This window comes from Salmo trutta, chromosome 30 (genome assembly GCF_901001165.1).
Source record: "Salmo trutta chromosome 30, fSalTru1.1, whole genome shotgun sequence".
Lineage (NCBI taxonomy): Eukaryota > Metazoa > Chordata > Actinopteri > Salmoniformes > Salmonidae > Salmo > Salmo trutta.
The window spans coordinates 30,386,654-30,403,040 of record NC_042986.1 but is presented as its reverse complement, the minus strand read 5'-3'; the positions used below and the strand labels follow the sequence as shown (position 1 = coordinate 30,403,040).

Here is a 16,387-nt window from a genome sequence, read left to right as displayed (position 1 = left end):
AACCCCCCCACACACACGTGTAACGTCTCTAACCTTTACCATTAACCCCCCACCCCCCACACCACAGTAACGTCTCTACCTTTACACAGTAACACACCCCCCCTCACACACACAGTAACGTCTCTAACCTTTAAACAATAACCCCGTAGTAACCCCCCCACACACACAGTAACATCTCTAACCGTTACACAGTAACCCCCCCTCACACACACAGTAACGTCTCTAACCTTTACACAGGAACCCCACAGTAAACCCCCCCCCCACACACACAGTAACGTCTCTAACCTTACACAGTAACCCCACAGTAACCCTCCCCCACACACAGTAACGTCTCTAACCTTTACACAGTAACCCCGCAGTACCCCCCCCACACACAGTAAACGTAAGCTAACCTTTACACGGTAACCCCACAGTAACCCCCCCCCACAAACAGTAACGTCTCTAACCTTTACACAGTGACCCCGCAGTAACCCCCCCCACACAGTAACCTCTCTAACCTTTACACAGTAACCCCCCCCACACACAGTAATGTCTCAAACCTTTACACAGTAACCCCCCCACACACAGTAACGTCTCTAACCTTTACACAGTAACCCCCCCCACACACAGTAACGTCTCTAACCTTTACACAGTAACCCCCCCACACACAGTAACGTCTCTAACCTTTACACAGTAACCCCCCCACACACAGTAACGTCTCTAACCTTTACACAGTAACCCCACAGTAACCCCCCCACACACAGTAACGTCTCTAACCTTTACACAGTAACCCCCCCCACACACAGTAACGTCTCTAACCTTTACACAGTAACCCCCCCACACACAGTAACGTCTCTAACCTTTACACAGTAACCCCCCCACACACAGTAACGTCTCTAACCTTTACACAGTAACCCCACAGTAACCCCCCCACACACAGTAACGTCTCTAACCTTACACAGTAACCCCCCCCCACACACACAGTAACGTCTCTAACCTTTACACAGCAACCCCCCCCCACATACACAGTAACGTCTCTAACCTTTACACAGTTACACCGCAGTAACCCCCCCCACACACAGTAACGTCTCTAACCTTTACACGGTAACCCCCCTCTCACACACAGTAATGTCTCTAACCTTTACACAGTAACCCCCCCACACACAGTAACGACTCTAACCTTTACACAGTAACCCCCCCCCCCACAGACACAGTAACGTCTCTAACCTTTACACAGTAACCCCCCCCTAGACACAGTAACATCTCTAAGCTTTACACAGTAACCCCACAGTAACCCCACAGTAACCCCCCCCACACACAGTAACGTCTCTAACCTTTACACAGTAATCCCCCCCACAAACAGTAACGTCTCTAACCTTTACACAGTAACCCCCCACACACAGTAACGTCTCTAACCTTTACACAGTTACACCGCAGTAACACCCCCCCACACACACAGTAACGTCTCTAACCTTTACACAGTAACCCCACAGTAACCCCCCCCACACAGTAACGTCTCTAACCTTTACACAGTAACCCCCCTCCCACACACAGTAATGTCTCTAACCTTTACACAGTAACCCCCCCACACACAGTAACGTCTGTAACCTTAACATAGTAACCCCCCCACACACACACAGTAACGTCTCTAACCTTTCCACAGTAACCCCCCCCACACACACAGTAATGTCTCTAACCTTTACACAGTTACCCCCCCCACACACACAGTAACGTCTCTAACCTTTACACAGTAACCCTCCCCCACACACACAGTAACGTCTCTAACGTTTACACAGTAACCCCGCAGTAACCCCACCACCACAGACAGTAACAGTCTCTAACCTTTACACAGTAACCCCCCCACACACAGTAACGTCTCTAACCTTTACACAGTAACCCCTCCCACTCACAGTAACGTCTCTAACCTTTACACAGTAACCCCCCCCCTCTCACAGTAACGTCTCTAACCTTTACACAGTAACCCCCCCACACACACAGTAACGACTCTAACCTTTAAGCAGTAAACCCCCCCACACACACAGTAACGTCTCTAACCTTTACACTGTAACCCCACAGTAACCCCCCCACACACAGTAATGTCTCTAACCTTTACACGGTAACCCCCCCCACACACACGCACTGTAACGTCTCTAACCTTTACACAGTAACCCCCCCCCACACACAGTAACGTCTCTAACCTTTACACAGTAACCCCCCCCTCACACACACAGTAACGTCTCTAACCTTTAAACAATAACCCCGTAGTAACCCCCCCACACACACAGTAACATCTCTAACCTTTACACAGTAACCCCCCCTCACACACACAGTAACGTCTCTAACCTTTACACAGGAACCCCACAGTAACCCCCCCCCCCCCCACACACACAGTAACGTCTCTAACCTTTACACAGTAACCCCACAGTAACCCTCCCCCACACACAGTAACGTCTCTAACCTTTACACAGTAACCCCGCAGTAACCCCCCCACACACAGTAACGTATCTAACCTTTACACGGTAACCCCACAGTAACCCCCCCCCACAAACAGTAACGTCTCTAACCTTTACACAGTGACCCCGCAGTAACCCCCCCCACACAGTAACCTCTCTAACCTTTACACAGTAACCCCCCCCACACACAGTAACGTCTCTAACCTTTACACAGTAACCCCCCCACACACAGTAACGTCTCTAACCTTTACACAGTAACCCCCCCACACACAGTAACGTCTCTAACCTTTACACAGTGACCCCCCCACACACAGTAACGTCTCTAACCTTTACACAGTAACCCCACAGTAACCCCCCCACACACAGTAACGTCTCTAACCTTTACACAGTAACCCCCCCCCCCCACACACACAGTAACGTCTCTAACCTTTACACAGTAACCCCCCCACACAGTAACGTCTCTAACCTTTACACAGTAACCCCACAGTAACCCCCTCACACACACAGTAACGTCTCTAAGCTTTACACAGTAACCCCCCACACACAGTAACGTCTCTATCCTTTACACAGTAACCCCCCCACACAGTAAAGTCTCTAACCTTTACACAGTAACCCCGCAGTAACCCCCCCCCCCACACACAGTAACGTCTCTAACCTTTACACAGTAACCCCCCACACACACAGTAATGTCTCTAACCTTTGCACAGTAACCCCCCCCACACACAGTAACATCTCTAACCTTTACACAGTAACCCCCCACACACACAGTAACGTCTCTAACCTTTACACAGTAACCCCCCACACACACAGTAACGTCTCTAACCTTTACACAGTAACCCCACAGTAACCCCCCCACAAACAGTAACGTCTCTAACCTTTACACAGTTACACCGCAGTAACCCCCCCCCACACACACAGTAACGTCTCTAACCTTTACACAGTAACCCCGTAGTAACCCCCCCCCACACAGTAACGTCTCTAACCTTTACACAGTAACCCCCCTCCCACACACAGTAATGTCTCTAACCTTTACACAGTAACCCCCCCACACACAGTAACGTCTCTAACCTTTACACAGTACCCCCCCCCACACACAGTAATGTTTCTAACCTTTACACAGTAACCCCCCACACACAGTAACGTCTCTAACCTTTACACAGTAACCACCCCACACACAGTAATGTCTCTAACCTTTACACAGTAACCCCCCCACACACACAGTAACGTCTCTAACCTTTACACTGTAACCCCACAGTAACCCTCCCCACACACAGTAACGTCTCTAACCTTTACACTGTAACCCCACAGTAACCCCCCCCACACACAGTAATGTCTCTAACCTTTACACAGGAACCCCCCCCACACACAGTAACGTCTCTAACCTTTACACAGTAACCCTCCCCCACACACACAGTAATGTCTCTAACCTTTACACAGTAACCCCACAGTACCCCCCCCCCCCCCCACACAGTAACGTCTCTAACCTTAACATAGTAACCCCCCCACACACACACAGTAACGTCTCTAACCTTTCCACAGTAACCCCCCCACACACACAGTAATGTCTCTAACCTTTACACTGTAACCCCACAGTAACCCCCCCCCACACACAGTAATGTCTCTAACCTTTACACTGGAACCCCCCCACACACAGTAACGTCTCTAACCTTTACACAGTAACCCTCCCCCACACACACAGTAATGTCTCTAACCTTTACACAGTAACCCCACAGTAACCCCCCCCCACACACAGTAACGTCTCTAACCTTAACATAGTAACCCCCCCCACACACACACAGTAACGTCTCTAACCTTTACACAGGAACCCCCCCACACACAGTAACGTCTCTAACCTTAACATAGTAACCCCCCCCACACACACAGTAACGTCTCTAACCTTAACACTGTTACCCCGCAGTAACCCCCCCACACACAGTAACGTCTCTAACCTTTACACAGTAACCCTCCCCCACACACACAGTAACGTCTCTAACGTTTACACAGTAACCCCGCAGTAACCCCACCACCACAGACAGTAACAGTCTCTAACCTTTACACAGTAACCCCCCCACACACAGTAACGTCTCTAACCTTTACACAGTAACCCCTCCCACTCACAGTAACGTCTCTAACCTTTACACAGTAACCCCCCCACTCACAGTAACGTCTCTAACCTTTACACAGTAACCCCCCCACACACACAGTAACGACTCTAACCTTTAAGCAGTAAACCCCCACACACACACAGTAACGTCTCTAACCTTTACACTGTAACCCCACAGTAACCCCCCCACACACAGTAACGTCTCTAACCTTTACACTGTAACCCCACAGTAACCCCCTCACACACAGTAATGTCTCTAACCTTTACACGGTAACCCCCCCACACACACGCACTGTAACGTCTCTAACCTTTACACAGTAACCCACCCCCCACACACAGTAACGTCTCTAACCTTTACACAGTAACCCCCCCCCTCACACACACAGTAACGTCTCTAACCTTTAAACAATAACCCCGTAGTAACCCCCCCACACACACAGTAACATCTCTAACCTTTACACAGTAACCCCCCCTCACACACACAGTAACGTCTCTAACCTTTACACAGGAACCCCACAGTAACCCCCCCCCCCCACACACAGTAACGTCTCTAACCTTTACACAGTACCCCACAGTAACCCTCCCCCACACACAGTAACGTCTCTAACCTTTACACAGTAACCCCGCAGTAACCCCCCCACACACAGTAACGTATCTAACCTTTACACGGTAACCCCACAGTAACCCCCCCCCACAAACAGTAACGTCTCTAACCTTTACACAGTGACCCCACAGTAACCCCCCCCACACAGTAACCTCTCTAACCTTTACACAGTAACCCCCCCCACACACAGTAATGTCTCAAACCTTTACACAGTGACCCCCCCCACACACAGTAACGTCTCTAACCTTTACACAGTAACCCCACAGTAACCCCCCCACACACAGTAACGTCTCTAACCTTTACACAGTAACCCCCCCACACACACAGTAACGTCTCTAACCTTTACACAGTAACCCCCCCACACAGTAACGTCTCTAACCTTTACACAGTAACCCCACAGTAACCCCCTCACACACACAGTATCGTCTCTAAGCTTTACACAGTAACCCCCCACACACAGTAACGTCTCTATCCTTTACACAGTAACCCCGCAGTAACCCCCCCCACACACTGTAACGGCTCTAACCTTTACACAGTAACCCCGCAGTAACCCCCCCCCACACACAGTAACGTCTCTAACCTTTACACAGTAACCCCCCCACACACAGTAACGTCTCTAACCTTTACACAGTAACCCCCCACACACACAGTAATGTCTCTAACCTTTGCACAGTAACCCCCCCCCCCCACACACAGTAACATCTCTACCCTTTACACAGTAACCCCCCCCACACACACAGTAATGTCTCTAACCTTTACACAGTAACCCCCCACACACACAGTAACGGCTCTAACCTTTACACAGTAACCCCCCCACACACAGTAACGTCTCTAACCTTTACACAGTAACCCCCCCACACAGTAACGTCTCTAACCTTTACGCAGTAACCCCCCCCCCACACACAGTAACCTCTCTAACCTTTACACAGTAACCCCCCCACACACACAGTAACGTCTCTAACCTTTACACAGTAACCCCCCCCCACACACCGTAACGTCTCTAACCTTTACACAGTAACGCCCCCCCCACACACACACAGTAACGTCTCTAACCTTTACACAGTAACCCCCCACACACACATTAATGTCTCTAACCTTTACACAGTAACCCCCCCACACACACAGTAACGTCTCTAACCTTTACACAGTAACCCCCCCACACACACAGTAACGTCTCTAACCTTTACACAGTAACCCCTCCACACACACACTAACATCTCTAACATTTACACAGTAACCCCGCAGTAACCCCCCCCCCCCACACACAGTAACGTCTCTAACCTTAACACAGTAACCCCGCAGTAACCCCCCCCACACACAGTAACGTCTCTAACCTTTACACAGTAACCCCGTTTAGTCACTTTTCCTCATAAACACGCCTGTTGAAAAGTCTTATTTAATCTGAGTTAGCATATTGGACTGCTCTTTCTCTCTCTCCTCTCCCTCTCTCTTCCTCTCTGTACCTGTCACAGCTTTCTCTACCTCTCTCTTCTCTACCTCTCTCAGCTCTCCCTCTCTCTTTTTCTCTCTTTCCCTCACTTTCTCTCTCAGCTCTCTTCCTTTCTCTCTCCCCACCTCTCCTCTCAGCTCCCTCTCTCCCTTCCTTCACAGCTTTGCATTTAATCTTGTCCTAGAGGCAGCTCTGCAGTGTGGTCACTAGTTAGCCACAAAGTCATGAAATATGATTTTAAACCTAACCTTAACCACTCTGATAACCCTAACACACCTAACCCTAACATTAAATGAAGACCAAAAAGCTAACTTTTGTTGTTGTGAATTCTTACGATAAAGCCAAATTTGACTTTGCAGCTGGTCCATCTAGCGGAAATCGCTCAGTTCTGCCTCCAGGGCAAGATTCATGACAATAAAAGCTAACTGTCCCTTCCTTCCTCTTTTTAGACTGCAGCTCTGGATTGTTATTCAGAGAGTTAGGCAGCACTTTACGGTGGTAGATCTATAAAAGAGTGTCCCCTATAAGAGACCGCTGTGTTTTCCTCCCATTGATCCAGTCAGCCCAGATACATTTAAGAGCAAGCTGAGCGATTACCCTTAGCAATCCTAACTCTGATCCATACCACAAATGCCAGGCGCCAGACATCAGCTCTGGGTAATTATGATGCTGAAAAGGGGGCATTGTTAATCTACCTTTTTTCCCCCTCGTTCCTGGGCCTGAGTTCAATTGCTCATGTTCAATTCATTCTGATTTTAATTGTGCTTGAGTTATTATGGTCTAGACTGCCTGGATGGGCTGCAATCACTACACTACCTTACCTATGGTGGGACTGAGAGAATGAAGAAATGTGATTATGTATTGTTATGTACAACAGGCTCCACTTCACTGTAGAGACCCTATGAGTCATCTTATCACAGTCAGACGTCAGCAAGTGCAGGGTTGACTATTTTAACGTAGGCTGTCTATTGGCTGAGCTGGTAATTAATGGTGCATTACAGAAGGATTCAATATTTAGAATGCAAAGTCCATTTAAGACACATCTAATGAAAAGAGTGCTTAGAACAGTCTGATCAATGGGAATTTTACAAAACATATCGCTGAAGCAGATTGGATTTTGCTTGATGAAGCAGGATAGTGACAAAAACACAGAACAGTTCACCTTTTGTACCTATGATAAATAGAGGAGGACGTAATCAAGCTCCAAAATATTGTAATTTAATCCTTCTATTTTACACAGTAGTCTAGATAAATTACAAACTGGAGTCTTGCTTAATTTGTAGTCCATTAGCTAGCGGAGAGAGAGGTGCACAGGTGTGAAATCCTTAACACAGACTGTTTATACCCACAGCATCTCGTAGTATTGTAGTCATGTGGGAAGCTCTTAGTCTCACTCCCATGCATTTACTGATTGAAGGTTTACTTTTTTATTCAGCGGGAGGTCAAAGGGGTAATTAAAAAAAAGGCCCAGAGTAAGTAGTGTGTAAGAATTCTATCAACAGGCCATGAGACATGGAGCAAATCTTGGTTGTGCTCCCAAAATAACACACAGCCCACTTTCTGCTTCTTAAAGCATTTCCTGCAGCAAGAAGCTCAGGAGAGGACAGTTTGTTTCCAGCCCTGTTTCTGAAAAGATGTGACTCAACAATCTATCAGACCTATATAAGACCTCTGGGGCGCCAGAGTGCATCACATTATAAGAACAACAACATTGATGAGATACAGCTCCTACCAAACACTGCAAATAGATACTTTCAGAGAGATGGAGACAGAGAGACAGAGAGACAGAGAGACAGAGAGACGGAGACGGAGAGACGGAGACGGAGAGACGGAGAGACGGAGAGACGGAGAGACGGAGAGACGGAGAGACAGAGAGACAGAGAGAGACGGAGACAGAGAGACGGAGAGACGGAGAGACGGAGATAGCGATAGAGAGACAGCGATAGAGAGACAGCGATAGAGAGACAGCGATAGAGACAGCGATAGAGACAGAGATAGAGACAGAAATAAAGAGAGACAGAGATAAAGAGAGTGGAAGAGATAGAGACAGTGTGTTAAAATACAAATCACTGGCATTCTCTTTCTCATCCTTTTATAACATTGTATCATAGTTTTTTAAAAAGTAATTTAGCAGATGCTCTTATCCAGAGCGACTTACAGGAGCAATTAGAGTTAAGTGTCTTGCTCAAGGGCACATTCAATATATTTTTTACCTAGTAGGCTCGTGGATTCAAACCAGTGACCTTTCGGTTACTGGCCCAATGCTGTTAAATGCTAGATTACCTGGCTGCTGCCCACTTTTGAACCAGAACACTAAATTCTTACTCACTGAAGGGGTTTAGCTGCTAGCATCTGACAGTATTCCCTCCCCTGAATTTGTGTAATTGTATTACAACCAGAACTGATGTTGTACTTGCATATACGTTTGGCCGTTCAACACGTACTAAGTTGCTTTGAACATGACCTCCTGTCCCCCTCCTCTATTTGTCTGCTTTGTGCAGTAGTGGGTCAAAGCCATAACTCATACTCAGTACTGTTAGCCAGGGTTGTGGAATTCCATCAGTGTGTCCTCATTCCCCTGTTTCCCCAGTGTCCAGCTGCTTCTGATCAGCCTAATAGGAATGGATTGCATTCATACAGCAGCTTAGATAAGATGGTGTGATGGGGTATCTCAACCATATCCAACAACATCAATGTGATGCACCCAGCCCACCTGAGTGATTCAAGGTAGCTGGTGTGTACCTGAACACTCATAACATCTCTGGGATTGCACCGGGGACAGTTGAGGAGGGGTGAGGAGGGGGGAGGAGGGGTGAGGAAGGGAGAGGAGGGGTGAGGAGAGGGGGGGGGAGCTGAGGTGAGGGGTGAAGAAGGGAGAGGAGGGGTGTGGAGGGATGCGAGAGGTGAGGACGGGTTTGAAGGGAGGTGAGGGGTGAGGAGGGGAGAGGTGAGGAGGAGAGAGGAGAGGTGATGAGGGATTCGAGGGGTGAGGAGAGGTGAGGAGATACCAGTGTCTTATAACATCCTATTTCATTTACACGTCACCCATAGCATTTGATGGGGTAAACAGAGATACTTATTTGAGAGCCAAGCTGTCTGTGATAATTATAGGGGACCGGGAACATCTCAAGTGATGATAAACTACTTAATAATACTAGTAATGATGATATTACTTTTATACAGTGCTTTTTACTAGGTCTCACTAGGTCTCAAAGATTTTTTCGTTCTCTGTCTGGTTGAAACTCATGTCATCCACCATCAACATTAAGCATATTCAGCAAGGAGTATTCAGTTAGGTAAAACACATTCAGTTAGGTAGAACACTCAGAACGTTGCAGACAGAAATATAATGAACAGGGTTGAAAGTTGTATACTGTTGTTGCACCTTGTTGAGCATAAGAGGAGTAAAATCTCTTCTCTTCTCATCACTTCACTCTTTCCTCCACCCAGATCCCTCAGATCAGCTATGCCTCCACGGCCCCAGAGCTGAGTGATGACAGGCGCTATGACTTCTTCTCTCGGGTGGTTCCCCCGGACTCATTTCAGGCCCAGGCCATGGTGGACATCATCAGAGCCCTGGACTGGACCTACGTCTCCACCGTTGCCTCTGAGGGCAGCTATGGAGAGAAGGGCGTGGAGGCCTTCCAACAGATCTCCAAAGAGGCTGGTAAGTAATGGAATTAGTAGTGGATATGATGCTGTAAATGATAAGACACTATGGTTAGATTTCGTTTTTTGGAGTTATTTCTCAAAGCGCGGTAGACGTCAGTTACAGGTAGAGCAGTGTTATTCCTCTTGAAGCCTTTTTCACCCATGGTTCCATACAGACAGGGAATGATCACAGGTGAGAATGCCCTCCTCCACCTTATAGCACGTTATAATTACACTGCCAATTTAAGACAGGCAGCACACTGACAGGCTAGGGAGGGAAGGAAGGAAGGAAGGAAGGAAGGAAGGAAGGAAGGAAGGAAGGAAGGAAGGAAGGAAGGAAGGAAGGAAGGAAGGAAGGAAGGAAGGAAGGAAGGAAGGAAGGTTGTTTTGTCCATCTGGGGCTCACTATGGACCAACAAATTGCTGTAAATCCCATCCTGAGACTACACAGACAATTATATTTTGTAATAAATTAAGAAGTATTAATGTATTGACAACAATTATCATAGTGACTTCTAGTACTGTGAGTGACTTTCAGCTCTGTGAGTGACCCTGAGTAAAATATGATCTAAGAATATAAGAGTTTGTTCTGTGGGGGCTGGCAATATCTGTTGTGTGGGAGAACTCTCAATTCCATTTCCATTCCAGCAACAGAGGAGCTGCTTTAAGAAAGGATCACCTACTTCCTCATCTGGCCCAGGAAATTTCATTCCGTGATCTACGCTTCAGCATTCATACAACTCCTCCCCCGGCAATACCACTGTACTTAGGGAACCAAGGTTACTTCCTGATTCTCACCTTGACAAGAGAGGAAGAGGCGAAACAGGAAGGGTTATCTTTCGCAAAAATCTGTAAAAAATAATCCCAATGCATTTCTATGGGCTTAATATGCAGGCCTGCCTTTCTGGCTTTGGGACACCGACTCCCATTGTTAAGAAGGAAACATGAGCCACTGGGCACAGACGTAGTTTCAACATCTAGTTTTGATTTACATTTGGTTGAGTTGTCAACGTGATCACATTACATTTTTTGGTTAAAATTACATGGCAACAACGTTTATTTAACCAGTTTTTGCCCAGCATCTCTGCTTTAACCTTTACAGATCCCAGCTATTTTCCTGTAATCTGCAGCTACTAGCTAGACCCCTGTCAACCAATCCTGAGCATCGGTACTGAGGAGTGATGCTAGTGTAGAGGAAAGGGCGAGAGCTAATGATATTAAAGATGGTGGATAAATTAAGATACAGTAGTTCACTCAGGCCGTTTACCATTTAAAAAAATTGGCATCTTCCTGTCTACTTTAGGGAGTGGCTCTCCCATAGACAGAGCATGGTCTGGTCTACTTAGTTCATTGACTTCCACTGAAACAGAAAAATGAGGGGTGGGATGTCTCACTTCCTTTTCCGTCTCTGATATCCCATGGGCGACGATAAGAAGTCTGGAGGACATGAAAATTTAATTTGTTCATGTGCAGTGTGATCACTCATTAAAACTTTAAGAGGCTGTTGTGGCGCTGGAGAGAACAGCTGCAGGATGAGCCTCAGCAGAACACTAAGAGGGAATTGGGAAGACAAGTCCTGATGATTTAGTGGGTTACTTTGGAGGGGTTTTTATTTGAGTGTGTTACATCCTCCAACACACATGGTGGGTCTGCACATGGTGGGTCTGCACATGGTGGGTCTGCACTTGGTGGGTCTGCACATGGTGGGCCTGCACATGGTGGGCCTGCACATGGTGGGTCTGCACATGGTGGGTCTGCACATGGTGGGTCTGCACATGGTGGGCCTGCACATGGTGGGCCTGCACATGGTGGGTCTGCACATGGTGGGTCTGCACATGGTGGGCCTGCACATGGTGGGTCTGCACATGGTGGGTCTGCACATGGTGGGCCTGCACATGGTGGGTCTGCACATGGTGGGTCTGCACATGGTGGGCCTGCACATGGTGGGTCTGCACATGGTGGGTCTGCACATGGTGGGTCTGCACATGGTGGGCCTGCACATGGTGGGTCTGCACATGGTGGGCCTGCACATGGTGGGTCTGCACATGGTGGGTCTGCACATGGTGGGCCTGCACATGGTGGGTCTGCACATGGTGGGTCTGCACATGGTGGGCCTGCACATGGTGGGTCTGCACATGGTGGGTCTGCACATGGTGGGTCTGCACATGGTGGGCCTGCAATAACCAGATGGTTTTCTGTCTGTTGTACTTCCTTCACTGGTGTTTTTGTCTCGGCAAAACGCTGCATTGATAATATTGTTGTGACTGTAAAAACATCACAGATGAGGGAGTTAGGAATTTATCTTGCTGTTCTTGTTGACTCATCCATTACAATAGAGCTGCAGTCAGGGAATGCCCTTCTGTATCCCCATACAAATCAAATAGGAATCATTTCCCTCAATGAAAGCCTTGCACACCCTAGGCATTGTGTTTTTGATAAAAGCTTTGATTTCAGAATGATAACTCTCAATATTCATAACATTAGAGAATGTGTCATTTGCAGTACGAGATGTTGCATTGGATTGAAATGAATAGGCATCATACTGTATTTGCACTGAAGCAGTGGTGCAGTAGAAATATCTCCAATAACATTGAAATAGAAACATGCAGTCCCACATACAGCCACAGTTTGTTGTTTGAGTTGATCTGTAGGGCCTTCAGATGTTTCTGGAAGTGACATGGCAGATGCATTAGTAACATTCTCGCTTCACCACTTCAAGGAGAAGCATCTACCGGACTAATGCAATATGGCTGCCCATTACCTCGAGCAGAGTGTTGGTCAGCTCATATCGATCTGCTCTGCTTTCCACTCTCCTCTTTCTCCCTTGTTTTGGTAGTGTTCCACCCTTGCAGTTTCATTTGAATGAGTTGTCTTTGCTTTAGAATTGTAGCATGGGAAGATGAATCTTGTTTGTATTTTTCTTGGTGTGTATGTCTGGATTGGGTCCAGTGTAATGGAGTTTGTTTTATCTCTTTGATAAACAAACTCATGCAGCGTGTTTGAGGATTAGATACTCCCACAAACATCACTCTTAAATTAATTGCTGTATGCTGCCACAGCCGTGTTTTCATATCATTAGTTTGAACAACGAAAAACCTGTCAAAGGCACTCCAAATATTTAGCCGAGGGACTGAAGCGGAAAAATGTAAGAGAATTGTATTTATTTTGACTTTATACATATGGAGTGACTGCCCTAGTTTGCCCTAGTATTTGACCAATAGCTTGATGTGTTCTCAGAATATCAGCATTCTAAAGTGGAAAAGAGTGCTCCAGCAGCCGTCCCCTCTCTCTTCTAGAGTCAACGTGACAGTGGAATGGAACGTGGGATAAGGAAGGAAGGGGTTCATGTGTACAGAATAGCAATGGAATTATATTTCTGTGGGCTCCCACTTGAGCTGCATGGGGAGGAAAGTGTCAGTGGAGGGAGCCTGTCGTCATTCTGCCTCTGCTCCAGAGGTGATAAATATAATTGGAGCATTATGGATCCCCCTCGGGGGTGGAGTGATGGTACGATTGGGGTTTTGCGGGGTAGTGGGGGGACAGAGGAATGGGTAAGAGGGGTTGAACCCATCAGGGACCACTCTGATTTCTGAAACGCCACCGTCACATCCTGGAGTGCATTTTGGGAATCTCCGGGATATGGGGATGAATAATGGAAGCAGTTAATGCAGCACACGACCCGTGGCACTTAGACTCATCAGCCTAGGACCATCAGCCTAGGACCATCAGCCTAGGACCATCAGCCTAGGACTAGCAGGAGCCTGATGAATTAAATCATCATTATTTTATCTGTGATATATTAATCAAACTGGGACATGTGGAGCACTGAGTTGGAGGTGGGAGAATGTTTAATGTAGATACCGAGCAGTCGGTCTGAAGCTACAAATGAAATATTGTGCACGTCCCAGGATGTTAATTTCACGAAACCACATTCTTACCCACTACTTTTAGACTGTTGCATTAAAACTATGTTTGAGGTTCTATGTTAGAATCAGCTATGTATAAGATTTGAATACTCCACACAGAGCAGTGTGAGGAGTAAAACACTCCCCTCTATGATGCCGCTTGCATTTATCTCTCAGAGTTATCATTTTTTTTCTAACGGAGACAGTGGACTGCTCTTTGGCTGCCAGTGGACTGCTCTTTGGCTGTCTGTGTAAATAGAGAGCTCTTTCTTTCATGCCCAGAGAACAGACACTCTGCCAGCGGCAGGTGAAGACACTCAAACCCACAGCACTAGACTCCAGGCTCTGATGGCTCTGCCTGCCTGGTGTTCTCATCTTGACTGACTGATGAGGAATTCTGCAGTCATTCAATAATTTAGCCTCAGTTTCACAGCACACAGCCAGTCTGCAGCCTTCAGGCAGGCTAGTCCTCACAACATATTCCAGGCTGGTAAGAAAATGTAATAATAATAATTATTGTCACATACAGTACACCGGATAGGTGCAGTAAAATGTGTTGTTTTACAGGGTCAGCCATAGTAGTACGATAGGTGTTGTTTTACAGGGTCAGCCATAGTAGTACGATAGGTGTTGTTTTACAGGGTCAGACATGGTAGTATGATAGGTGTTGTTTTACAGGGTCTGCCATAGTAGTACGATAGGTGTTGTTTTACAGGGTCAGCCATAGTAGCACGATAGGTGTTGTTTTACAGGGTCTGCCATAGTAGTACGATTACATTTACATTACATTTAAGTCATTTAGCAGACGCTCTTATCCAGAGCGACTTACAAATTGGTGCATTCACCTTATGATATCCAGTGGAACAACCACTTTACAATAGTGCATCTAAATCTTTTGGGGGGGGGGGGTTAGAAGGATTACTTTATCCTATCCCAGGTATTCCTTAAAGAGGTGGGGTTTCAGGTGTCTCCGGAAGGTGGTGATTGACTCTGCTGTCCTGGCGTCGTGAGGGAGCTTGTTCCACCATTGGGGTGCCAGAGCAGCGAACAGTTTTGACTGGGCTGAACGGGAACTGTGCTTCCTCAGAGGTAGGGAGGCGAGCAGGCCAGAGGTGGATGAACGCAGTGCCCTTGTTTGGGTGTAGGGCCTGATCAGAGCCTGAAGGTATGGAGGTGCCGTTCCCCTCACAGCTCCGTAGGCAAGCACCATGGACTTGTAGCGGATGCGAGCTTCAACTGGAAGCCAGTGGAGAGAGCGGAGGAGCGGGGTGACGTGAGAGAACTTGGGAAGGTTGAACACCAGACGGGCTGCGGCGTTCTGGATGAGTTGTAGGGGTTTAATGGCACAGGCAGGGAGCCCAGCCAACAGCGAGTTGCAGTAATCCAGACGGGAGATGACAAGTGCCTGGACTAGGACCTGCGCCGCTTCCTGTGTGAGGCAGGGTCGTTTTCTGCGAATGTTGTAGAGCATGAACCTACAGGATCGGGTCACCGCCTTGATGTTAGTGGAGAACGACAGGGTGTTGTCCAGGGTCACGCCAAGGTTCCTAGCACTCTGGGAGGAGGACAAAAGGGAGTTGTCAACCGTGATGGTGAGATCATGGAACGGGCAGTCCTTCCCCGGGAGGAAGAGCAGCTCCGTCTTGCCGAGGTTCAGCTTGAGGTGGTGAGCCGTCATCCACACTGATATGTCTGCCAGACATGCAGAGATGCGATTCGCCACCTGGTTATCAGAAGGGGGAAAGGAGAAGATTAATTGTGTGTCGTCTGCGTAGCAATGATAGGAGAGACCATGTGAGGATATGACCGAGCCAAGTGACTTGGTGTATAGTGAGAATAGGAGAGGGCCTAGAACAGAGCCCTGGGGGACACCAGTGGTGAGAGCACGTGGTGCGGAGACAGATTCTCGCCACGCCACCTGGTAGGAGCGACCTGTCAGGTAGGACGCAATCCAAGCGTGGGCCGCGCCGGAGATGCCCAGCTCGGAGAGGGTGGAGAGGAGGATCTGATGGTTCACAGTATCAAAGGCAGCAGATAGGTCTAGAAGGATGAGAGCAGAGGAGAGAGAGTTAGCTTTAGCAGTGCGGAGAGCCTCCGTGACACAGAGAAGAGCAGTCTCAGTTGAATGCCCAGTCTTGAAACCTGACTGATTAGGATCAAGAAGGTCATTCTGAGAGCGATAGCAGGAGAGCTGGCCAAGGACGGCACGTTCAAGAGTTTTGGAGAGAAAAGAAAGAAGGG

General features: G+C 47.7%; 1 protein-coding gene across 1 annotated transcript in view; it reads left to right on the top strand.

Moving 5' to 3' along the window:
- Window positions 1-16,387, top strand: part of LOC115168490 (metabotropic glutamate receptor 7) — a 140,765-nt gene that overhangs the window by 43,838 nt on the left and 80,540 nt on the right. The window contains exon 2 of the mRNA XM_029723829.1: window positions 10,041-10,257. Coding sequence (XP_029579689.1) covers window positions 10,041-10,257 — 217 coding nt within the window. The remainder of the gene's footprint in view (window positions 1-10,040; window positions 10,258-16,387) is intronic.